The 26,803-nt window shown below is 41.1% G+C and overlaps 1 protein-coding gene across 1 annotated transcript in view; it reads left to right on the forward strand.

The window, feature by feature from the left end:
• EPB41L4B (erythrocyte membrane protein band 4.1 like 4B) overlaps positions 1 to 26,803 on the forward strand; it is a 124,567-nt gene that overhangs the window by 45,127 nt on the left and 52,637 nt on the right. Inside the window, exons 17-19 of the mRNA XM_018069990.2 lie at positions 9,599 to 9,780; positions 15,594 to 15,709; positions 25,185 to 25,310. Of these exons, the coding sequence (XP_017925479.1) occupies positions 9,599 to 9,780; positions 15,594 to 15,709; positions 25,185 to 25,310 (424 nt within the window). The remainder of the gene's footprint in view (positions 1 to 9,598; positions 9,781 to 15,593; positions 15,710 to 25,184; positions 25,311 to 26,803) is intronic.

The raw sequence follows: 26,803 nt of genomic DNA on the forward strand, positions 1-26,803 counted from the left end.
CAGTGGAAGTACCCCTAGGGTTTTGAACGTACTGTCCTTTAAGTTTGTAATGTGCTTGGATTTTTTCTTTTCCATTTTCATCTTGCTCTTTCTTTTCCTCTTCCTCTTCCCTTTCCTTTTTATAGCACTAGTAGAATGACCTTTATCTTTAAACTATCAACAGCAAGATCTGCAGCTCATCATATCAAAGATGAAGATGTATAATCCAATACATAACAACAGATGTTTCATACAGGAACAGTTTGGAAAACCTGTAGTTCCTGGCTTACCAATGTCTTATGTTGATGGATTATAAAAAGCAATATTTCTTTTTTTTTTGACTGAGGCAATGAAAACCATCCTCTACTTTCTGAGTCACAAAGAAAATGAGCGAAGTAGCCACTTAATTAGTAGTAGGAGGTATACTGATCTAATACAATTAAACTCCGGATAAGAAGCTAATTATTTATAAGTTACTTTTTCCTCCCTAAACCCATAACAGTGCAGTGATGCAGTTATAATCACAGTGATTTACCTGCCGTTGCCAATTTCTGTAATTTTGTGATCCTTAGAGAAGTAGAAATACAAAACATTAATACATCTCTAGTGCTCTCTAAATTGTATAATTACATAGTAATGAACTCAGTACCTAAACAGATGACAAGGTAGCTGTGTTTCTTTTCATCTCCGGGGGCCAAGGCCCTGAATATTAAGGCTTTGCTGGCAGGCAGCAGGGCCAGCACCATGGTGCCTCCAAGCCGAGTCTTTCTCATCAGTAGGAGAGTAGGAGTCAGACAAGAAGAAAGAGCTCAGAAAAAAGAATGGGTCAGGGAAACAAAAAGCTCAAATAGAGGCTTTAGGAGATGCAGAGTTTACAGTGGAATGTCATCATCATGGCTAGGCTTCGCGAACAAAGATTGGGGAAAGGCTCTATCCACGTTTGTTACAAGCACGCTGGTGGCTAATGAAGCCAATACGAGATAGACATGTCTCATTAGAAAAGGCACAGCAGACAGACTCCTTAGGTGGTATATTCTGCAAGGCACGATTCTTTCTGCGTTGTCTTTTCTCCTCAAGAGTCATCCTGCATGTGTTCTCAAAGGCATCAGCAGCGTTATAGATGGTGTGTCTCCAGGCCTCCCGATTAGAGGCCAGAGTAGACCAGTTATAGTGACCAATATGGCCAAGGCTGAGATGTTGTTTCAGAGAGTCCTTGTATCTTTTCTTTGGGGCTCCTCTCTTGTGGCAGCCGGTGGCAAGTTCACCATAGAGCAGGATCTTAGGGAGGCAGTGGTCCTTCATCCTGGAGACGTGCCCTGCCCAACGCAGCTGTGTTCTCAGCAACGTGAAAAGCAATGAAGTCTGCTAGAAACTTAGGGAATGGAGAAGAGGAAAGAGGCAAGGGAGCTTTGAGATTTCAGTGTCTGTGTCTTCAGCACCTGGGGCTCACTGAATCAGTTAGCAAGGCTGATTTGAAGCAAACTTCAAGGAACTTAAGTGTAAAACTGTATGCTGCTTCTGTATCAAAAATTTTAGCCCAGGAGGGCTTTGTTTGTTATCATTTATTTTCAGATTCAACCATTATATTTAATGTGTGTGTCTCATTCTCAATTTTTGACTTAAGAAAAAAAACTGTGAAAATGGCTTTTAAAATAAGACAGTTTCTTGCTGTAACTCAGATCAGTTGCCCAAATATTGCAGTGAGAACCTGCCCAGAGGTAGCACAGTTTGCAAGGTTTGTAATTAAGAAGCCCTTGCTGTGCTGAGTGATTGATTTTGTGTTACTTTGACCCGCTAATGCTGTCTTCTTAGTAACTAAGTGAAAAATTCTGTCCTGCCTTCGTAAGAGCTTTTGCTTGCTGCACACTTTACCTGCTCATTAGCTTTACTGGTAATGTGTTAAAAGGGCAAAAATCTATAACCAAAACTGAAGTTATCTGTTTGGCAATGGAGTTAAGTTTGTTCATGCTGGATTTTAAAGTTATGGGAAATTACTGAAAATCCAGAAGACAGTATATTCAGAATCTGAATAATTTAGAACCATGAAACTTAGACAGTTTGATTAATTTCTTTTAAAACAAGTTTTTTCCAAGGAGTTTCAGCTTTGTGAGGACAGAGACAGAAAGGAGATTTTGTAAGATCGGAATATATTGTTGAGCCAAATCCAATGGATTGGCTTCAAGGCTAAAGTGATTACACCTTTTTAATCTGCTAGATGTGAGGCTGCTGTGGTTCCTGGTTTCAGAGCCCAGCCTGTACAGATGCTGAGCATGCATTCCGGAGATGAAAATGCACACAGAGAACCCACTCAGCCAGCCATGCTGAGCAGAAGACGTGAAGAGCAGCACCTTCACCAGCACCTGCATGCACAAACAGCAGCTCACAAATGTGGGACAGCACAGGGAGCTCCATCCTCTAGGCGTACACCCCCACAGAAAATTGGACTACAGTTAGGAAGATGTCGTAGACTGTAGTGATTGGAGCTTGACCAGCCAAGCATAGTGGGCAGCAGCCTGTTTACGTGTGGCTGGTCACTTTTCTCACCTTTCTCTTGTTCTTCCCTGATGCGCATGAATTCTCCTGTTTCCTTCCCTTTTCTTCTCTCAGTTACCCCTGCTTTCTCCTTGCATTGCTCCCAGTTTTTTTAAGTCCATACTCAAATTTCCCAGGGCTGCCTAGGTAGTTTGGATCTTACATGGATACTGATATGGTTTCCTAGACAGTGTTGGCCTTTCAGGGTTGTTCTCATGCAAGAGTCTCTGATATTCCCCTTGAGGGTTCTCATGTAGCCCTACCGTAACTACCCGTGAAATCCAGCAATCCTTCAGGACACGCTCTGTAGCATTTGTTAGCTGCTTGCACTTTCGTCTTTTGTGTCCAGCAGCTGCTTCTGTCTCATTTTGTGATTTCTCCCGTTCTCCTGTTAGCTAAGCCTCAGTCTTGTGCTTGCTTCTCTCTCTGCATCCTTTGGCAGCAATCTGATACTGAGGACCGTAGAGGTGAGATGAGGATGTACTTAGCTCCCAGGACCTGAGTCGTTTAATGGGTTAAGTGGTGGGAAAAGATGTAGCATGGCTAGCAATCCGAGATCAGCTGCAGGCTGCATCAGAGGCCTCAGTTCCTTGCTTGGTTTTGTTCTTGTTTTAACCTGAGTTAGCTTGCTTGGATTAGCCACTCTGAGTTCTTTTATTTCCCAAGGACAGGCATACATTGTCTGCCTCTGTCGGAAAGGGGAAGGCAATACTGACTTGGGAGGGGATCTTTTCTATCACAGAAAATTTTATGTCTGCTTTTCAGAGTATTTTCATCTACAAGGACATCTGGGACAAAGAATTTTTTTTGACAAGTGATCAAATATCATTAGCTATTGTTAATTAAAACCATTTGTAAATGAAGAAAAGCAAGTTTTTTAATGATCTTTATGTAGATAAGGTGAAATCTATGAGGACAATGGCTTTATTGAGTCAAGATTTGTTTCTTGGTATTTTATTAGAACATGCTTTGCTGCAGGCTTTATTCTTCCTGTGGGAAATTCCGGATTACTCTTGCTTCAAAACTTACTTAGTTGAGCATCTCATAGTGCAGGAAGCTGGTGCATATACTTTTATCTCCTACAGGAGAAATCCTCCTGCTTCCATCACCATTTCTTAATACATTTTTTTCCCCCCATCACCATTTTCTCTTTCTTTTCAAGGTTCTCCGGGAGAAGGTTGCTAGCTACCTACTGTGCTTTCTGAGGTGTCCCTAGGATTGGGTGGGGGCTGCTGATCATCCCTAGCAGCAGGAGGAGAAATCTGCAACACAGTTTTCCATGCCTTCCCTAAAGGAAGCAAATGGGCCAGCTATGTTGTCCTGTTTTCAGAGCAGAGCACGGAAGTATAACATCGCGGTTAGCTTTAGTTATACTTCTCACAGTTTAGGAAGCCACTTCTGACCAGCAAAGAGATCATGGTTACATGGTGCAGGAAAGAAAAACAACATAGGTTTGGTTTTAGTGATCCCAGTTCTCCTTTACTTACAAATACTCATTGCTTTTGTATGTCCCAGTCCTTGGCTGGGAAAAATGAAACTTCATCCTCTTTCCTTTATAAGCAGTCCCCTAGCTATGGTCTGTGCTCCTTTCTCTTGTAACTCTGAGTCAAGTCTTTTGCTTCAATCCAGTAGTTCTGACCATTCGTTTATACACACACATACTGCTGTCTTCCTATCCCCTCACTTCCTTTTCATTCCTCTCCACAGGGACATTTTCAGAGTATGCAAAATTCCTTGTCTCTCTGTGCCACTTGTCATGCTTTAGCAACACAATGGGTATGAGAGATTCTAAATATGATTAAAGCAAATTTGGCTAAAAATTCAGTGTGGTTTGTATGGGGCTTTTTTAACTTCTTTTGAAGTGTGGGCAGGGAATAAACCCAAAGTCCCTCCCACTCCCCCAACCCTCCCCCCCCCCAACAAAGTGAGAGACTAAACCCGAAAATGAATGTTTGGCTTAGCATAGCTGTTAGGTCTCATCCCCCCAGCTGCCACACTGAAGTTTCACATGCAGAGGCTGCTTTCGCTACATACATGTTAATACACATACATGTTAACAGACACTGTAACACTTCCCCCAGCTGCCATTTGGGAGCACATCTAAAACCCATTTTGATGCTGGAGAAGGTGTCGCGGCAAAATGATGATGGGTGATGCCTCTCCCAGTGCATTCAATACGAAGTCGGCAGTGTGGATTTTGCTGCTGAAACCTGCACAAAACGCCATCAGGCTTGTTCTGAACTTCAGATGGTAGAGGATCAAGAGGGGTTGTGAACGTGTTTGCGTAAAGTTTGAGGATTTTTAAATAGTGGAAAATCACAGTGGTTTGTTGCAGGAGGAATGTTCAAAGCAAATAGAGGTGGGTGTGGTAATTGTTGAAGGTTAGTTATCACAATCAGACCTGGAAGCCTGGGATGTTTTTAAACTGCTGTTCAGCTACAGTAGTGAAGGTCTAAACTCTTAAAGAGTCATCCAAGAGGCATGATAGTTTGAGCCTGCTTTCTGTTATTGCCACCCCTAGCCTCCCGAAGGAGGGGAGAGAAGAAAGCCCCACTGTTTGCTCTCCAAGTGTAACTTCAGACAGGTGGGAGATGCCTGGAGGAAGAGTGGGGGAGAGGGGGACATGGGTGGGGTGCATGAGTAAACCAGGTGAAAGATGTTTCTACAGGGCTACAGTTACATCCAGGAGAATGAGGATGGCAGCTGTGGGGATGACACAGAAGGGCAATTACTCTTTTTTAAAAAGTCCCTTGTCGTTCACAGGTTACGCCAGTGTGGGAGTCTTCTCATATGAGGCCTGTCATAGATGAGAGAAGAGTCCTGAATGGGTATTGATCTTAGCACATCAGAAAGATGAGGGCATAGCTCAGGAGGAATGATAGTATGTTTGTGCTGTTGAGTAGGAGTAACCTGTAACCTGCTTCACAGCTGAGGTTGTAGGGCTGGAAACCTGGCCAGTTTAGGAAAGGATCTGGTGTTCTCAAGAATCAGAAGTTAAATACGAGTCAACAATTGCAGGCTATATAGAGGAAAACAAATTGTCATGTTCCAGTGTATAAATAGGAGTAGATCCTGTAGGACATGGGAAGCAACTCTTCTTCTTTGGAATGTGTTTGCAAGGCCTCAGCTGGAATGGGGTGTCCAGTTCTGAGCATCGCATGTTGGAGTCAGAGCAGGGGGCAGCCAGATGGACAGGAGTGGCAAAATGTATCAGAGCTGTAGGAAATGTGTGACCTGTGAGTGGCAACTGAAGAATTCAAAGCTTTTCAGACTCTGAGGGGAGATGTGAAGGGCTATTTTCAAAAACACAGGTTTCTGTAGCAAGAAATAACCTTCTTACTGTGTCTGTGATGGATGGGAGAGAAAATAGCAGGCTTAAATTGCAGTAAAGGAGACAGAATAAACAAAGAAATATGCACAGGCTTAGTGAGACACTGAAATCAATTGCACAGGAGGGTCGTGGAGTCTCTGCTAGTGAAGGCATTGGAGGTTCAGTTCAGCTGATCAATTGGGGTAATGCAGCCCTGCATACTTTGGGTTTGAGGGCTTTCAAAAGCCCTTCTGTTCCCCATTTTCCTCTGTTCTCTTAACACTTGCTGTATGTGCAAATTGTACACTAGAGACATGGTTTAGTAAGGCAGTAGGTGACTGGAGTACATGAAATCTAAGAATGTCAACTGAAAGTAGCTTTTCAGGTAAAGTGTGAGGAGCATAAAATTGGAGCAGAGGAATAGTAATGTAAATAAAAATTTTTAAATGGAAAAGGTAATCAGAAGATACATGTTATTTGCCCTGTTCCTCGATGTGCTGCCTTTTTAGTCCGAAGGCAGGAATTGTGCCTCTGAGTCTAAAGGCAACACCAACTGTTTTGTGAACTTTAAGTGGCTTTTTTGAAGGTTCAGCCTTCAGTAACTGAATCCTCTGGAGTGCTTTGCCTGAGTGAGGGACAGAGAAGAAAGAAATATTTTCTTCCTTTACACAATAGGCTGTAGGGCCCTGCCTCATTTTCCTTGAAGGACAGGAATTGGTTTTATAGGAAGCAGCTGGAGCTTGTTGAGAAAACTACACCAGTAAATAACAGGGAAAAAAGAGGAAACCTGCAGGACAGCCAATAAGCTGTTAAAAGGTAAAGCGAGGGTGTTACATTGTCATGTTACTAGGATGGCCAAAATGCAGGTATAAGAGAAAGGATGAAAACTCCTACCTATCCATGTAACGCACATAGTCTGAGAGCGTTACTTGGTGTTTAAGGAGCAAGTATGAATACCTGGAAAGCTTAGAATATGGTCAGAAAGTTAGTTCATTGAAAGTAGTGATTTATTTACCTCAATGGATTGGGAAGGATGCATGAGCATGTTTTCTATTCAGGTAAGCCAGATAGAAGCAAGCAATAGAAAGCAAAGTTAATGACAAAAAAATGCACTGAGGTGAAAAACATAGATTGAAGACAGTGGAAGAACAGAAAAGTAAGCAAAAAAAAGATGTGATATGTGATAATAATAATACCACCTTGTAGAAACTGCAGTAAGATGTCCAGTGTGCCCCTAAAATATATACGTGAGAGTACACAGAAAAGGGATTCGGAATACTCATGATATTTTTGTTTGAGTACTGTCAGCTTTTCTAGTCAACTACCTCTGTGAGTGCTGCAAGGTCTGTTGTTTATGATTGTTCAGTACCTCACTGGTCTAGTAGTGAGGGTATGGGTGCAAAAGCCCACCCTCATATCCATCAGAAATGCAAGAGTTGGCTGACCACTGAGATGAGTTTGCCTCAACATCTGTCATTTGCTGTCAGCTCTGGAAAAGTGCAAATTACCACATCCTTTTAAATGGGCCAGCAGTTTGAACATGGGATTTCACATGCCTGGGCATTGACACCCTGTCTAGGGCTTTGTGACCTGTCCTCAAGGGTTTCCGTGCATATCTGAACATCTGCTTTTCTGGGCCACCTGTTTACTTCTTTGAAGTAATTGTCTCCCTGCATTTTACATTTTACATGGTGTGAGCTCTCCTCTCTGGACAGTCAATAAATCGGCTAGTGCATGTGGTGCACATTTGCCCTCATGCCAGAGGGCAATTCAGTTGGCTCATTCAGTTGCTCAGCTCGTTCCCATTTTAGCATGGAAGTTACCTCAGGTCCATAGCAATATGAAGAGCCGGTGCAAGGATTGGGTGTGATTAATTTTGAAAATACCAGTTGAAAATCTGCTAAACCAGCCTGCCAGTGGGTGAAATAAAAGAAACTCCCAAGCATGTGGGGGTTTATGTCTTGGAAAAAAAAATTCAATTATAGTCTGAAAAAAAAGATGCGCTGAGGCTTCAGCCCCAAACTGATCTTGTTTCCCATAAGGCTTTTAACCACGTGAACAAAACCACCTACCCCCTCAGTCAAAAAATGTCACTGTCACCACGGTGCTTGAAGGCGGAGTGCAGGAGAGCTGCTACAATTAGTGTGCAGTCTCATTAGCCTGTACCATTTTCCCCCTGTAGGCACTTGCTTGATTTGATTATAACAGTGGAGATATAGTGCAGTTTGAAAAGGCAGACCAGTCCTGGATTATCTGAGCTCACCAAAGCTGTCCCCTGTGGATCAGACACCTATTTGTATTGTTTCCTTACGTCAAATAAGGCATCAAAAGTGCCTTTATTGGCAGTGGTTGCTACATGCCGGGAACCTGCCAAGATTAAAATACACAACATTCCCCTCCCCGCCTTCTGCTTTCAAAAAGTAATCAGCATAAAAGTGTTATTCAATTACTACCCAGTCAGAAACCTCATGTTGTCAGAAGTTGTTACTAAGAAGACAGTGGTTATTAATAATGTACCCAGTTGCATTCTTCAGTATAACTTTGGAAATTATACAGATGTGTTTATTTGCAGATGACTGGTTAATTTTGCTTTGAATCACTAAGTAATCTGCAGAGAACATATGTAGCAAGTAGCTTAGGTATAATTTATTCATTGTTCCTCTAATTATTCTGTTTGTCTTTATTCCATATTGTCAAGTTTTTGGCTGCTCTTAGTAATAAAAGCAAAATGAAAACCCATGCAGCTGAAGATGTAATTTCTTTAGCATTTTTCAAATAGTCGGGGGATTCATCTTTTCTTGGAATGAATTGATTTACTACAATTACTGTCTAATGCAAGACTATAGAATAAGTTAAAACCTTATAAAAATTTTAAGCACTCCTCTGAGGAAAGCACAGTCAAGTCATTTGCAATATCTATGCAGAGTTATCTCAATCTTTTTTGTTTGCTGGCATGGAGAGAAAATATCATTTCTAGAAATTCATCATCATTTCAAACAATAAACTGATACAGCATCCATTAAAACTATTGAAGAAAAGCAGCAGTGTCATATGTCACCTCTGAGTTAGAGATGATGAATTAAAATGTCAGTGTGTCCCCATTTCTTCTTATATTGTAGACTGATGATAGTTCTTCTAACTAAACACATGCAAAAAAACCAACCAGCCAACCAAAAAAAAAAAAAAAACCAAAAAAACCCAAACCCAAAAAACAAACAAAACACACTCAAAAACCCCAAACTAGTTTACCAGCATAGGTCTAATTCCTTTTTGACCAAGTGCTGTTTTGTATGTTGTTACCTGTAAAATCTTTAATTTCCAATGGGATCTTCTTCCATTTTTTCCTCAAGTTAGAAACTTTTTATATGGCTATTTTGCACCAGAAGTGTAAGGAACTGAACTTTCTCAGGAATTTAATGTTATTCTGGGAGAGTTCCTTGGTCTGCTCTTTGGACAATTTCACTTTAAAGGAGTTATTGTTTGCTGCCTAACACCTTACCTTTCCTAGGGAAGATTGTAGCAGAGATTGTGTAGTGTGTAAAATCAAAAATAATTCTGATCTTAAAGTCATACTAACAAGCAGAGGCATTCTTTTTTCTCATCTGATGTATCTCGTGTAAATAGAAAACTGTAAAGATTTGGGATATACCTTGTTAAAACTTTTATTTAGAAAAAAGCTATGCATTTTTTTCCAAAGAAAGTTTTCACTCTGTCTCTCCAAAAGTACAATTGGTACTACTGTTTACTGCTCTAATTTGAACTGAATTTATTTTGTAGCTATCCCTTGAACAACAGTGATCTGCACCAGTTCAACATTGAGGAGAATGGTGGAACACCATATACCACAAAAATGCCTGCAAGGCACCACCACCACCACCGTCATCACCACCACCATGCGAATTACAGCGCCCTTGCTCCCGACAGCAAGGACATTGTTTCTGGAGTTCCAAACCCAACCAGTAAGTCCACTACAGTGAATGTCATTTCAGTAACTGTGCTGCTTTCAGATTTGTCTCTGCTAAAGAGGGAAAAGGAAAGGGAAAGGGGAAGGGGAAGGGGAAGGGAAAGGGAAAGGGAAAGGGAAAGGGAAAGGGAAAGGGAAAGGGAAAGGGAAAGGGAAAGGGAAAGGGAAAGGGAAAGGGAAAGGAAAGGGAAAGGGAAAGGGAAAGGGAAAGGGAAAGGAAAGGAAAGGAAAGGAAAGGAAAGGAAAGGAAAGGAAAGGAAAGGAAAGGAAAGGAAAGGAAAGGAAAGGAAAGGAAAGGAAAGGACATGCATTTCAGTTTTTCTCTTTGAAGAATATGTATCCTGTTATTATTCGCTGGCTTTCTGGCATGTGCAAATGAGACAAGATTTGTAATTTCCTGGCTTTGCTATGGGGTTGCAGGATTTGGTGTTAGATTGGTGTTCCATAGCTGAACAAATACCCAATTAGTCACAGATACGGAGTCTCTAGCCACTTGGCACAGGCTATTTTTTCATTGTTACTATTTATTTGTATATTTTCACAAACCTATCCTCATCTGGTTTTGTCTTTTGCTGATCTGCCCAGCTGGCCTTCAGCCCTCATTGTTTGGATCTGACTCTTGCTTTCATGTCTGGGCACAAGCAGCAGAAATTTTGGAGCACTGGACAATCAGCATCTTGCTTTTAGTTTGGGTAGTGGGATCAATTACTGCACTATCATGACTGGAATATGCTTACTTCCTTGGTGCAGAAATTCTGGGCTTGTAGAAATCAAAGAGGAGAGAAGCCTATCTATTCCTGATGTTCCTTGGGGAGTCTGGGTGTAAGTCTCTGCTGCTGAACGTGTACAGGCATTTTTAATGGTATGTAGCTGGGCCAAATGTTTGTAGGTTTAGACAGGAACTGAAAGAGAAACATCTCTGTCATTGAGCAGTTCTATTGCTTGCTCTCCAAATTTAAAATCTCTGCACTCTACATTCCCCTATGTGAGATACTGGAGCTGTGTAAGAATTTCAGAAGATGGGCAAAACAAGATACGATCTATTATTTTCCTTGTTTCAAGGGAACAATGAGTTCTTCCTTTGACCAGTTTCTGCCTTCATAACTGTAAATCACCCTAAAATAGGCATCCATTATGGAAACTTTAAGCCTGGTCAGTTAATCTGACAGTTTTCAAATTCCTGAAACCATGGTCTTGTAATGAATGGTGCTGAGTGACCCTGACTGTAGGCTGTCCCACATCAGCAGTAATACACAGGCATCTGCCTGCACAAGCACTTCAATCAGACTTTGTTTCAGAAACTCAGAAACATTTTCTTTAATTTTCTTTTCCAAAAAGAAGGGGATAGTTTTTAGAAGGGAAGCTCAAGAAATAAAATGCAAGGCATGGTAGACATTTAAAGGACGGAATCCTAAGCAGCAATATGATTTGCTTGCTAGGACTTTCAGTGAAGCTACTCCCTTAGGAGCAAACTCCAGAAAAAGTGTTGTTTTCCATTGACTGTATGCTGCACAGTGGTGTACCTTCGTGCTGGGAAGCACATGAGGCTGGCATGGAGCATGGCCAGCATGGCCACCCCCTGCATGGTACAGCCACAGAGGCCCAGAGCAGGCTGCTGGGTGCTCCTGTGCCACCGATGAGTATCTGCATCTTGGCCCTGTTCTGCAGCACTATCTGGGAGGGAAGTAGAGACCATCCTGTTGGGGAACTGCTGGGCAGCTCACCTAGCCCTGCACAAGCTGGGCCTCATTCGGTCTGTTGCAGGGCTGCCCTGTGTGCCGGCCAGGCACTGGCCATGGAGGGGTGCTGGCAAGGCTGTGCCTTGCTGGAAAGCCTTGGCCGGGCTGTCAGCCTGGCACAGTGGGTGGCGGTGACCTTTCTGGGGGGTGTGCCAGCCCATATTTTCCTTTCCCAAATTAGAGCTGAAGCATGCCAGGAAATTCATTCAGAGCCAGTTCTGCTGCTGCTGAGTGTCCCGACCCGGAGGGCACTGCAAGCCCTGCTTTCCCCATCCCCCTCCTAGAGGCTCCCCCTGTCCAGCCCATGGCTCTGTGTCAGCCTCACAGCACCTCGGCTTCAGCCCCAGAAGTGCTGCAGCAGGGCTGGTCTCTAGCTTCCCCCCCCGCCATGGGCCCACCTGGAGGACAGGAGGTTAATTAAAGAAACAGCAAAAACCACCCAGCGCAAGGTGTTTATTCCAGCACTCTGTCTCCTCTAGGTCACACAGCTTTCCTGCTTCTCCTTATTGCAGAAATAACCTTAGAAAAAACCTAGAAGAGCACAAGGGCAAACATCAGGAGCAGTTCTCTTTGTACCCAGTGAGTGTTACCTTTGAGATAAAACGGGGGCCGAGGAGGCTGCGTGTCCTCACCCAGGCATGAGGAGGGCGAGCCCTCTCCCCCAAACCTCGCAGTGCTATTGGGGAGCAGCCTCCCTGGCCTTTCCAGCAGCTGCCATGCTCTGAAGGGGACTTCAGCAGCCAAGACCTGTGTGTGGCACCTGCTCCTGGAGACACATTTACCTTCCTCTTCACTTTGTCTGCTTAAGGCTGTTTGATTCAGGAGAAGAGAATTGGTGCTGGTTTCTGACGTGGCCTAATGCCAGTAACACTGAATGCCAATTCCCAGTTTCTTTAAGGCAGCAGAAAGGGACCAGACACTTCTGAGGGGAGGCTGTGGTGCAAGCATGCCAGATGCTCCCAGCTGAGCTATTAGGCAGCTGTGCATGCTGTGTGCTGGCTTGTATTGACATAGGCATGCTGCCCCACAGCAATGCATCACTGATCCCCTGTGGAGACCTGTACTTGTGCATCAGGATGGAGGTGCAAAGCTGATTTTCCTTGAAAAGGCAGTCCGTGGTTAGTCCTGGCATGTTTATGCTGTGAGAGCAGTGGCAGTATGGGTAGGACCACTTCCCTTAAAACAGAATCAGTTACCCATTTGCAGTTTGGGGTGACAGGTGTAAGTGCCTTTTCAAGGCAAAATGCTGCTCAAGCTATTGCAGCTGAGAAAATTCTGTTGTAGAGAGCCTGTGGTAAAGGTTCACAGAGTATGTACTGGAATGGTTAGGAGCATGCCGGCTGTCAGTCGGTTATCTGGGACAGCACATGTGGCAGAGTGTGTGAGACAAGAAGAAAATCAGTCAGAGAGGAGACACTATCAGGGGTCTGTGTCAGGAACATGAGGACATGGGGGATGGATGTCTGGCTCTAGGCTGTGTGGAAAGGCCACTGCTGGAAAAGTGTTTCTAGGAAGTAAGTGGTCACTAACCTGGGAACACTCTCAGGAAAGCGGGGGCTTGTGACCAAAATATCTGAAGTGGAAATGCCTGAAGAGCAAAAAGGTCTCCTGGGGGAATGTGCTATCTTAGCGGGAACTTCTCCATGAGGCTGACAGAGATGACACCAGCAGTTCAATTTGCCTACCTTGTGGTTTTCCAAGAGACCACACGTGGTTTGTGACTTATTCCAGTTGGTATGGACTGGACTCATCTCTGAGCTCTGAAATGGTTTTAAATTCATCTGAAGTGGAACGTGGCATGACCCACCAATATGTAACCAGCATTGGGCTGAAAGAGGTAGAAAGCATCTGCCTTGCCTCTATTCTGATACAGGCCAAAATTCCAGTGCAATTAGCAGGACACAGACAGGAGAGAGGGAAACAACAGTATGCCCAGCCGAAGTTCCCTTTAAATACCAGTGCATGTTTCTCAGCAAACACACAACCTGGGACTTTGTTACAGAAAACAAACCCAGGCCAGACCTACCTGATTTTTCACATTCCAAGTAATTTGTCTACTTCAATTACTGGAGAAAGTGAAATCTGGTGAAACAAATCTGATGTGTGTGTTTATGAAGGCAGTTCAGCAGAAGATGTTGTTTTCCTGCATTCGGCCTGATTATTGTATTCGCGATGCTGCTCTTCACCTCGAAGCTCACGTACACAGATCACATCTTCTTCACAGGACATCTTTCCCCAGCATGTTCACAGAACCCCAGTCCCAAAGACCACTCTATTCAACAGCAGTTGGCCTTGCAGCACAGAGAGGGCAAGCTGCTTGCTTAGCCTAATTGGCACAGCAATGCCGTGCCTGGATTACCAGATGCACATGAGCAGACTCACCGGCAGCAGCTGGGGCTATCACTGAAAGCAGATGCAAACAAGTATGCAATGCAGCTCACAGAATTTTTATGACACAAAATGATGACCGGGAAGAGGGGACCCAGCTTGCCTCTTGAACTCTGGGCTGAGCTTGCAGGTTATCACTTCTAAAAAGACATCCTTTATTCCTGAACTGCTCGCTACGAAAGACCTTGCATAACCCTGAGCAGACAACGGTCTAACACAGACTGAGTTTCAGGCTGAAAACAGTCCTTTGAAAAACCGCAATGCTGCCAGATCCTTTCTTGGAATGAAAGCCTGGTTTTTGCCAAGACTTAGTGCTGATTCAAGAAATTTATGCCTTTTGTAGGACTTCAGTTTTTTTCCTTTTTTTTTAATCTGTTTTCAAGGTTGAGTTAAAAGGCTAAACTGACCTGCTCGTTTTCCAGAGCTATCCCTTTAAACAAAAAAAGCTGCTTAGAAGTCCATTTTAAAACATAGCAAACTTGAATAATTTAAATAAGGCACTTTCCCCCCTCTAAGAAAATAGAACAATTGTGTTTCTTAAAAAAAAGAAAAAAAAAGAAAAAAGTCATCATGTCTTATCTTATGGCTGTGGTAGTTTATTCCCAGGGTATCATTGGGCAGTTTCACAATGTCAGCTGTGATGTGAGACATGCTGAACTCTGGCAACCCCTGGCAACACTAGCTTGTGATGAGAGACCACCAAGGGGAGGTCAATACTGATATTGTAACCCCTTCTAGGACTTTATTACCTCAGGGTCTGATTATGTTTCACTAATACCAAAACCAGATTTTTGCTTATATCCCTATAAGCTGGTTTTAGCAATTTGTCTCTAGTCAGCAAAGCCCTTAATGTATATTTAAACAGCTGTAGAATTAGATCTGGAGTGAGTAATATTTAATATTCTTAGGACAGCTTAAGAACCTGATCCAAACCAAACTGCAGCCAGTGCAAGGTTTTTATTGATTTCAGTGAGCTTTGAATCAGACTCCAGAGATTACCGGATTGTTCCCAACTGTTATTACCTAGAATCCATGGCAAAAAGAAATACAAGACACAGAGATTAGTTAAATCATCACATGATGAAGTTTATTTTCTCAGAGTACTTGCAAATACACATATATATGCCACACCACCCCCAATATGTTGACAGAGACCTTTCAGAGCTGTCTCAAAAAGTATTTTTCCTTATCTTTGTGTGTCGGTGGCTTGCTCAAAATCTCTGTTGACAAAGCATAGCGAATTCCTGACAGCAGTCTTAAAGAGGCTGGCATATAAATAAAGATGTCTGAGAGAAGCCAAAAGCTATACTCTAATGTCTTTGCACATCACATGTTCTGAGAATGGCACCTTGGCTGCATAAATAATCCCTCTGGTGTCAACTGAGTTTTAGAATATAGAGGTGGTAGAGGTGGGGGGGAGGTAAGGAGAGAAGTATGTATCCTAAAGCTGGCAAAAGTCCTGCTGAAATGAAAGGATGGGTGAGAAGCAGGAGGGGGAGGAATTGTTTGCTAAATAGAAATACCTGACAGGCATAATTATGAAACATTTTAGAAGGTCTTACAGGGAAGATACTTTGCTGACCACTGTCTCTTCAAATAGAATTGAGTGTCTTGCTCTGCAGTTCTTCTGTAGCCTCCTTCAGACTGTTTTTTTCTTTCTTTCTTTTGGGCATCTTTTTAGAACTGAGCTCAGGACTTCCCCTTCTTTATGATGAAACTTCTCATCTGAAGAAAATAGAAACAGAGAGTGTGAAGGTAGTTGGACCATGGCCAGCCCTCCACGTCGGCATGAACAAGGTATAGCATATACATGTGTACTTTTATATATATATATGCCAGAGCCCCTTTGTCACTTCATATTCAAAAGCTGCTGCTTTTTCACCTCCAATTCAAATCAACATTCATCTACAACCAGCTTGCTTTTTAATCACCTCTCCCCGTCTCCTTTTGGGACTGGGATTTGGTTTTTAGATTTAGCGTTTCAATCAACTTTGCCTTTTAAAATTTCATAAGCTGCTGCAACAATGTTATGATGTAGGTTTAGTTCAGTTGTGAAGAGTTAGTCGTCTAGGCAGCCCCGAGCTGTAAAAAAATAACAACACTTTAAGTGATAAAAACCCAAAAATCTTGTTTTTCTACATGAGGAGTCCATGTTATGCCTTAAACTCCCCCAGCATCTGATGTTAGTAGTGGGTGTTTTATGAGTGAGTTTTTTGTCAAGGATGGTAAAATATTCATGTCCCACTGTTTCTACCAGAGATCAGGGGCCAGCAGGTTGGTGGCTCCATGTGAGGCTAAATTCACTGTCCCTGCACTGTGGGGTACCTTGATCTGAGTCTGGATAGGGCCACAGAGACCTGGACCTCTGTTTTGCAACCACATTGGTCCTGGACTGGATCCAGTGAATTCAATGCGAGCATTGCCATTGGCTTCAAATGAGGTGGGTCTGGGCCCCCAGTGACTGTACAGGTCTGTTAAAAGCAAAGCAGAGTTTTGAGTCAGCTCAAGGGAGAACTCAATTAAATTACTTTACCTTGTTTTTACAAAGCCTTTTTGTTTTTACTTTTACAACCAACCTTTTGTTATTTATATTATTTTAACAAGCATTAGGGAAATTAAAATCAAAGGGGAGATGACCACGTGTACCAAAAATATAAGCACAAAGGAGCTTGTACAAGCACAAAGGAGTATATCTATGTAGCAGAATCTTTTTTTTCTCTTGATGAGGGATTCCAGAAGATGGAAGTCAAGGCTGAAAATCAGTGAGTCATGTGTTTCTAATGAAAAAATTAAATGTTGGAAGTTTTTTCCAACATTATAGTTAATTGAACTTATTCTGTAATGCAGTGAATTTTCTGTCATGAAGATTGCCTTGAACCATGTTCAGGGTATGTTGTGGGATAGTGGTGTAATTCACCTGTGGACCGTAGTCCTTATGCCTTATGAATGTGGTCATGAGGTCATGACCTATGTCATGATTTTTGGAGACTTCTCAATGAACAGATGAAGGTGGAATATTTTAGACTTTTCCCCAAGTCTATTTTGTTATCACATGTGAGAAACTGTCGGTTTGTCTGGTTGGTTTGAGTGGGAATTAAAAAGATAAATTATAAAGTAAATAAACTAGGGTGAAATAGAAGTCATCTTTTTTATCCATGAACGTTTCTCAAGTTGTCCCTTTAGAAATACTTTTAACTGGTAATAAGTACAGTTTTTTATAGGCAAAGCTTTCTAAGCATTGGCATAGTTTGCCAAAGGAAAATTGTCCACCCCAGATTCATCCAGTGAATACCCAGGTCTTGTGAGAGGACTTTTGTAGTTCTGAAGTGATTACTGATACTCTATCTGAATCCCAGCTGAGAACATTCACTCAAGTGCAATGTCCAAAACATACATTAAAGAACTGTACTATTGAGCTCATTGACAGCTCAGTTTGGCATATTTAAAGGGCTAAAGTGAAGAAGTGAGAGGACTCTCTCTATGTTGACCACAGTGCACAAGTGGATAAACCAATCTGACCTGTGTTGCACGAAAGACCCAAACAGATGGTCTTAATGGTACCCTTGTGATTTAAAAATTAGTAGATTTATGGTCTTTCTTCTTTCTTTAACTGAAAGCTTAAAACACTTTGGTCCTGTATTCCACCATACTGTGCAAGTAATCTCAATAGAGTCCCTGCAACTTCTGCCTGGCAAAGCCTGACCTCTTATCCTCTCGCTCTTATTTGCTGCAAATCTGTGAAGAGAGAACTCGGCTCTTCTATAATTAGTGGTTTTCTTTGACTTGTCCTTACAGCTCTAGAATCTTGTCCACAGTCAGATGGATTATTTATTTAAGGACTAATTAGCAGAACCCAGTATGATAGCAAGTCAGAGCTTCACAATAAATGCAGCTGCACAGTAAATGCAGCCTGTGTCTACTGTGGTGAAACTGCCATCAGTCAAAGTTTAGCTGATGAAAAAGTCTTGTAATGAGCACTAAGAGCTGCTAAATGCTTCTGTTTCTGGCAGAAGTTCAGCAAAAAGCAAGGCTAGAGACACGGGCTGTCTAATGAAATCCCTCCCCTGGCAACCATAGAGGCTTTGGGTTTAAGAACTGGGCAGCAGTCCCGTGAACAGCAGTTACCATGCAAATGAAAAGGAGGCCAGTCCCTCAAAATTTATTAAAATTACTGTTTTGAGCCATCTGAAAATTGTACATACTCTTGAAACTGGCCCAGAATCACTACCAGAAAGCACCTCAGTGATCCAGCCCTCACATTACAAGCTGTGGGTTGTGGCAAGTCATTCTGAAGTTCTTTCACCCCTTGCTTATGGTCTCTTCTTCAAGCACCATTTTTTGACCTAGATCTTGGTAAAATGTGTACACAGAGTTCATAAAGCTAAAACCAGTAAACCACAGGTCTTTGAGCTCTGAGCAGAGCCTGGAGTTGCCTCAGCAGATGGCTTCTCCAATGAAAGAGAGGGACGTGCTGTAAATATTGGGCTAACCCTGGGCTAAAATGCTGTGGAGCATTGCCCAGCACAACGGCAATGAGGCAAGTTAGACAAAATTGATCAACCATGAACTGACGAACTGTGACAAGTATTTTTCACTGAGACCGTGGCCTTTAAAGTTCCTTTGGTTATGGTAGTTAACTAGCTACTCAGTGCAGCAGCAAAAAGATTTCAATGAGTGGTCAATCTGTCTAGTTTCTGGCAAAAAAATGAAATGTTAACACCTCTCCTGCACCACTCCATTGATTTCTGGTCTACTAAGTGCTTTTTATTCCCTAGTTTTGCATCCTCTGAAATATTATGCTTAAACAAAACCAGTGAATCTATTAAGAAGATGTTTCATTTACTCTATTTTTGAAAGAAAAAAAAAAGCGGTGGTTTCCACATCTATTGTGAAGTCTCAGTTTTCACTCACTCTCTCCCTTCCTGTTGCTAATTGTTATTTTTTGAAGCAAAGTGCTTTTGGGCTAGAATTTGTCAGGCTTAATAATCAATCCATAGGAGAATTAACAAGAATTTGAGTAAATTAGATTCAGCAGTTAATTAATTTGATTGCCTGCTACAGCAAACTTTGTCTCATGGGAATGATGAATGGATGTGTCCATTCTCTTTCCCAGAGCTGTTTTTTATAGTGTATCATATGTCTGTCCACCTAATGAATGATGAAAGTCCATTTCGACATGAGTTTCATGTCCTTTTGGTGCTAGTGGACTCCCTAATCTCCAGGAGAGACAAGCCTAAGTGAATGTATTTCCGATTTTCTTCTTGGAAGCCTTTCATTAGAAAAATATGTTGTCCCATCCCCCATTGCTCTGTGTGTCTATGACATAAAACCAAAAATGTATTGTTAACATTTCTGAAATCTTGGGAGTCTAGTAATTATTAGCCCAGATGTACTTATTACATAAAAACAAAGAATAATAATACATTTCAAATTGTTTCTGCCACTTTTCCTGGTGTTATGCTCACCCTTCCCCTACACCCCTGGATCCTAAGGTTGGTGATTTCATTCTGCTGGGGTCAGAGGGGATGTTATAATGGTCAGAGAATCATAGAAATGTTTAGGTTGGAAAAGACCTTTAAGACCATTGAGTCCAACTGTTAACCCACCACTGCCAAGTCCATCACTAAACCATGTCACTCAGTGCCACACCTACACGTCTTTTAAATACCTCCATGGATTGCGACTCAGCCACTTCCCTGGGCAGCCTGTTCCAATGTTCCATCCTAGGATATACTTCGGGTCCTTTTGTATGTTTGCAAACAAGCATTTACATCTTGCTCTTTCTTCACTGATCTGCATCTTCACATTACACCCCACTTTACTGTACATGGTGGCTTTTACATCTGTATGCTATACACTTTGTCTTCACTCTCTTCATTGCCCCTAAAACCAGTTTTTTCCAGGTCAAGGTCTGCACTTTGAATGGCCATTGGTGAGTTGTTTATAGCTATGGGTCCCCAGTGCCAGCCTGTGCCCCTTGGGCTATCACTCTTTGTCAGCTCTCCTCTACCCTGTGTCCTATGTCTTCACTTCTCAAGGCCCCCATTATCATACCAACCCTACATTGCTTTGTACTACATATTTGTGTTAGAGTCATAAATATTTCATTCTACAAAGAATAACTATTTGTGTTACTGTTCCCATATATAAAATTACTGCTGTTACAGTTAAACTTAGTAGAACAAAGCTTCAGGCAGATTGAGAAAGCTTCAGACAGAACGAGCCTGATGAGCCTTACTGTCTTTGCAAACTGTTCGAAGCTTATGGCCTTTTGCTAGCAGGACAAGACCATATTACAGAGCTGCCCACTTATGCAGATTGACTGCTTGCAAATGACACCACCTGCAAAAAAACTGTGGAACTACCTGCCCATGCATAACTGCAAAGCCTAAAGCTACTGCAGTTCCGAAAATCATTCGTAGTTTGAGAAAACCCACAAAACCCACTCACTTTGTTGATGAGACTCCTGCGTGTGATACACTGATCAGAGGGTATGTCCTGGGAAACATCACTGCTGTGGCCCAGTAAGACTATTGTGAAGCTTGACACTGACAGAGGCAGGATGTAATAATACTGAGCGATAGTGTTTTATAAAATAAATTTGACACCAAGACTGAAAGAGCTTTGCTTCAAGGATATAAGCATAACAAGATTTATCAGGAGTTATATCTTTCATTAGACCAATTGATAGCTGACATGGGGAAGATCTTTTGTGTCTGACAGCTTAATGAGGGGGGTGGCTGTTTTGGTTTTTTTCCAGTTGTATTTTTTTTCTAATAAAGAAGTTGCAGTTTTCTGCTTGCAAATTTTGCCTCGAATAAGAATAACATGTAATTGTACAGGTCTTATCATTGTGGTTTCTGTTTGTAATTGATGTTAGCTATCACATGGGGAAAAAAATCAATTAATCTCCTAGTAGAAAGGTGTCAAAGGAGTCTGTAGATTGCCGTGCACATTTGTGGATGTAGTTGAGTCCCAGGACATCTTATATAGCTAATGTACTTTCAGAACCTATATATCTGTGCTGTCTTTGTTAAAATTTTACCTCCCACTAGTAGAGATGACTAGCAACAAAGAATAGACCTAGATTCCTAAAGAAAATATTAATTCTATTCTTCAGTTATGTCCAGTCAAATACATGTTTTAAACATGCTGTTTGGCTAAGAAGAGGCTATCGATAAATTCACGGAGGTGAAAGATCATGAATCTTGCTCTTGATACAAAGTTTGATGTGGAACAAAGCATGAACCTTTTAAAGCAGAGAGAATGGAAATGGTATGTACAAGAGTGGAATTCCTGGGTTTCATGCAACTATTTTTATATTCTGTGCATGTACTTAATATTCACTTGCAAACTAAAGCCAGTGTCATCATTATCTAACACTGTACAAATCTGCCTTCAGTTCTAGTACCAGCAAATGTAATTGAATTTAAAGTAAATGTTTGGGAGGAGAAAAACAAGCCCAAGACCTCGATTACAAAACAAAAAAAATGCCTCTAGTTTTATGTGTGTTTATATCTGAGCTTGTTTGACCCACTTCTATCCATTTAATTGCAATTCTCCAGTGTTCTCCTCTGGAAAAATAAAATTCTTCATCAATGGTGAAAGCAATGTTGCTATTATTTAGCACCCGCAGAACTGGAGGTGGAAAACTGGAGTGTTATCAGGTATCTTAATGGTTTTTTTCTTCCTTTCTAAACCTTTTAGGATGAGTTTAAATTGCAAATCTAAGCAAGAAAATGATCTCTTTCAAATGCAAGTTTGACTCCAAGACACTCACTTGAAAGACCATCTAAGATTGTTTTGAATTACATAATAAGAAATGGTAAAATAGGAATTTTCATTAGCATTATGCCATGTTTAGCTTTCTAATGACTTCCAAACAGAATATTCTTAGTTTATAAATGAAAACAAAATTTTAATAACTGACAACCCGGGTCAACATCTGAATACCCAGCTGCTGTCTTTATGCTTTATTCATCACTGCAAGCAGTGAGGATTGTAAAAAGGAAATGTAAAATTCCTTTCTTATATAGCAAAATAAATGAGATTACAGCTTTCATTCTTGCAGCAATAGTATATAGAGATTCCTAATGCAGGTAGGTTTTAGACCTTTGATTTTCTTATAAACTAGTGAAATGAACCATAGAAGATCCTGCATGTATTTTTCTATCCCTGAAATCTTTTCTTTTCTTTTGCCTTCTTGATGACAGTTATACTTTCAGAGTTAATTTGGGGGATGAATGAGCTTATATGTAAATATTAGTGACATTAAGGAACAATAGGAACTTATATAAATGCTTATAAGCGCTAACAGGCTACACTAAGGAGGTCCTACTTTGTTCTGTGATTTGAGTTCACTTTTAGTTTGAATCTTCAGTGCCACTGACTCTGTGTGTAACAATCTCAGCTAATCAGCTGCGGGAGAGCAGAATTCAGGATGTGCTGCACTGTGGCAGAAAAGTCCTCCACTGCCAAGGCAGGCTGGCAAAAGAGCCTTTCACGTATGTTCAGAAGATAAAGGAGGTCTGGGTCAGATCCAGCACTCCCAAGTCCCATATGGGGGTTGTGTGCACTCAACATTCCCACTGGGGCAGGGAGACGTGGTGGCCTTCAGCTACTGGCTCAGCATCTGGTGAGCAGGACAAGACCGAGCAGCTATTGCAGCAATGTCTGCTCTTCATGTGTGATCAGTCACTAAAGGTGCTGCTGCTCCTGTTGCAGTGCAAGCAAAGCAAATTTTGCTTACCTGAAGGTGAAACCCCTAAAGTGTGGCCCGAGCAAGGGCTAAAGTAGAACTGAATACCCAGAAATGGCTTTTAAGAAGTGTGTCCCCTCTAGCAGCAGCAGCTTTCCCTTTCAGCCAGGTCAGCAAGCATCAGCATTTGGACCTCTCAGGTTATGAAAATCTCAATGTGAGACTTGCATATCAGATCTCATACTGGGGATGTCCATTACATGGAGTCGTCTGGCATAATCCTGAATACAGCAGGAGATTTAGACCTTTTGAGGGTTCCCAGCTAAAGGGTAGCCTTGGGAGCCTTTATCTTCCTCTTGGTCAATGTGGGAAAATTGGGCAGTGGAGGAAGAACATAAGGACTGAAAAATATTCATACCATCTGAATAATAGATAGATGGGACTTTGGAACTTTTCTAGTTACAAAACAAGCTAGTCTCCTAAACAAGCATTAGTTGTCTTGTTTTAGCTAGTAAAATACCATTCCTTAATCTTGCTTGACTAAAATGAAGTTTAATTAGTATCCAGTGTTAAAACAAAGGTGGGATTTTGCATGGCCTTTATAAATGCCACTGCTTACTTAGTGTGTTGTTCTTTCTGCTGCTAGAAATCAATACACTTAAAAGTTAACAGTAATAGCAGCCCTTTTAAAATGTGTACTAGTTCTCTTTGGCTGCCAAGACTATTGGTGAAGTAAAAGTTATGCTTTTTTTACAATTAATTTTGTCCTTTTGAGTATCCCCACATCTCAGCTGCATGAGTAGCCCAGAAAAGGCAGCCTTGGCAAACAAATATTTCATGGTTTTTGGGGCTTTTTTCATATACTTGCCAGAACTACTGTTATATTCAAGACCGAATAGATGACTAAGTTGCTCCAGCTAGATACTGTCACTTTTCATTTTATGTGTTTTCTTTTTCCCTTAGGAGGAAAGGGGGGAGAATGAAAAATCAAAAAATATCATCTTCTAAAACAAGTAAATGTAGCTTGAAAAATAAACATGTAAGAATTATTAGAAATTTGCTAGAGAAAAAAAAAATCTCATGATGAACAGTCTTTTAACAGACAGTTGTTCAAAGTCGTACCTGGCAGCTATGGCATTTTGGATGCAGAAGTCTGCTAGACCAACTTTGAATACACACAAATATCTTGCAGTCTCAATAGAGTTCTGCAGAGGTCTGGCTCTTTCCCTTCCCAAAGTTTGCTGAACAGTTTCCTCAGGCAACACAGTTGCATTTGTGATTTGCTCCACTTGCAGAAAGTGTCCCCAGAATCTTGATGTTCCCATTTTTCTGTGATTGTTCAAGGACCTGAGAAAAGAGTCAGTAAGACTGTAGTTGCCTTCAACCAGTGGGATGCCAGGGGGAGGGCAGAAGGAAGGAAAAAAGAGGCATATTTTGAAGTTAGATAACTAATCACATGGTAGTTTCAGTACATAACTGAAAATAAACTGAAAAAAATAGGTTTTGTCCTGAAATACTTCAACAGAGGTGAACCTCAAGGATCACTGGACTTGGTTTACTGATGCCTTGTACCTGTTTTGACTAAAATCTGAATGACTGCATTATATATCTGTTCTATCTGGGTGTATACAACCACTCACTCTTCTCAGCAATGAGAGTGGAAAATGCATAATCTAGGCTATTACTCATCTATAATTCAGGTCTTATTTACAGGAAGAATAGGAAAGTTTGCAATGGGTGTTATGCCATTGCCCAATTATTCTTTAAAAATATGTAACATATTACAGGCTTTTGTTTAAGCGTTCATGTTTACAATCCTGGTCTCCTTCATTCTGTTTGTTGATACATTAGTCTTTGTCTCTTTTTTTTTTTAGTTTATTTTCCTTTTCTGCATGGAAAGTTTATTCATGTTGGGATTTCTGCTGAATATAGTTTGTTTAAGGCACAAAACCTTTAGGTTGTGTTTGAGCAGGTCACTAAACTAGCTGTCCTGAGGCTACAATTTCTTATCCTGATTGCTGCGTAGGTGAAGGGTTGACATCAAGTGGAAACAGCAGCAGCAATGTTTAAACCCCCTGGATTTTTCTTTTCTTTCTGAGACAGAGATTTTCCTGGGCTTGTAATTAAGTGGAGATCACTTCACATCCCTCTGGTTAAATTTGCAAAGCTTTACATTTGAAAGGTGATGTAAGATGTCAGTGTTCACTATAGTTGTGTTGTTCTCCTGCCTGTTATGGGATATTTTGAAATAATACTTTTCTTCCACAGTGTGATCACAGGTTTGGGCAACCACTCCAGGGCCTGGCTGGGCTTTTTTTTTCTATATCTTCACTCCACATCAGTTTCTTGCTACTATTACTCAAGCTTCCCTGAGGCTATTCTTGTCTTGAAAATAGTATCAAGTCATTAAATATTTTGAAAACTTCTGAGATGTATCTATCAGGATATGAACATGGAAGTTTTATCCAGTACTGCTGAATCAAATTATTACAAGTAAAAATTAAACCTTTGATCATTTTGTAAACTTACCTTTCTAATATATGCCACTGTGCTTATCTTTTTTACTAAATATAGGGTGAAGACAAGAAGGTACCTGAAAAGATTCTTCATGCCCCTGTGTCACCTTCATCTGCACCTGACCATATGAAGTGCAACATCCTCAAAGCTCAAGTGGAAGCTGCTTTTAGAGTAGGTGCCCAGGTAATCTGTGTTTAATACTTCGCCTTTTTATTTTTGTCATAGCTTTCACCAATTTTCCAGAATCACATTGTTCCTGAGGAAGTACCTTATTTTCTCTCAAGAGGAACTGACATAGTTTTCTCTAACTGCTCTGCAGTTTCTACAGGTAACTCAAACTGATTGATGTGATGGAAGCAGAAATCATGTCATTTGACATGATTAATACAGCTGAGGGAGGCTGAGAAAATAGGAAAGATGGCCTCAGGAAGTCCCCATGTTTTGATTTTGTCACTGTAGGTTTTATTTACTTTGCAACTGAGAAACAGTAACCCCTGGAGTTTTCTGAGCCTACCTACCATTCATGGAAACTGTGGTTAAGAGTGTTCTAATAATAATATCTATACATCCAGATTCAACCTTTATTTCAGGGGATTAACTTTAGATATCTGAATGTGAAATGTTAGCTAGTACATTGTGTTTTTACTTATTTGTGTGCTTTTAACAAAATTTTAAGCTTTCATTTTCCCTGCTTTGTTACTGTTAACGCTGGATACATCCTGTTTCAAAAACACTATGAGTCTTTTAATGATGCCGTGCAACTGAAAACAGATGCTAAATGGCATGACTGTAAAAAATTAATTTTCCAATCAGGGGTAAATCTATGTGAAACCTAAAATGTGTGATTCTTTTCAAGTGCGATTTGTGGATGAAAGATAATGCTATTGGTGCCAAAAATAAAGCTGAATACAATGTTTTAGGAAAAATAGTAGAGGCAGAAAATTTGTTATAACTCTTCGCCTAAGTTCCTGTGGTATCTTTGAGCATACTGTTCTTGTTGAATACAAATTATGTTGGTGTTTCCATTGCTTTGTTTCTTTTCACAATAACATGCCAGGTCAACTTGCCCTGCAAAGGACTTTGTTAACAATCACTTTTGTGTATTTGTTGTTCCCTGGCAGATCTGTCATCTGAGAGCTAGATTACATCTGGTCTAGCTAGACCTAAGGAAGTATCAAAATTTGGTTATTCTGACTGCCCTAGATTTCAAGAACAGAAACCATAAATCTGGCAGCATGAGGGGGAAGGAGTTGTTTGAGTATTTTTCTTTTAGTTTTTGCTTAAAGCTGTTCTCTCACCTCTGAATTCTGTGTTATATCAACTGTGTTTTGTACAGCATATTTCTTGTTTGATTGCCCTTGGGTTTACCCTCTGTTTTGCCTGTGTGTCTTTTCTACAGTATGTCACGGTATATTTCTCATGTTTGTATTTTCTCCTGAATATGCTTAATGGTCATGTTTCACTGGATAGTTAAAGACTGGAAGCAGTGTGTGCTGCTGCATTCAGAATACAACATTATTAAGGCAAGATAGAAAATGTGCTTAATGTATGCATCTCTCAATTGACCTACCCTGCCTTAATTTTTCACTCTGAGGCTTTCCAAGGGAAAACATTGCAGGTTGGTTTTTCTGCCATAGCTGTATTCTTTAGCTGCTGCTATGCTGTAAATAAGTTTC

The sequence above is a fragment of the Manacus vitellinus genome, unplaced genomic scaffold, assembly GCF_001715985.3.
Source record: "Manacus vitellinus isolate BGI_N305 unplaced genomic scaffold, ASM171598v3 scaffold_17_pilon, whole genome shotgun sequence".
Lineage (NCBI taxonomy): Eukaryota > Metazoa > Chordata > Aves > Passeriformes > Pipridae > Manacus > Manacus vitellinus.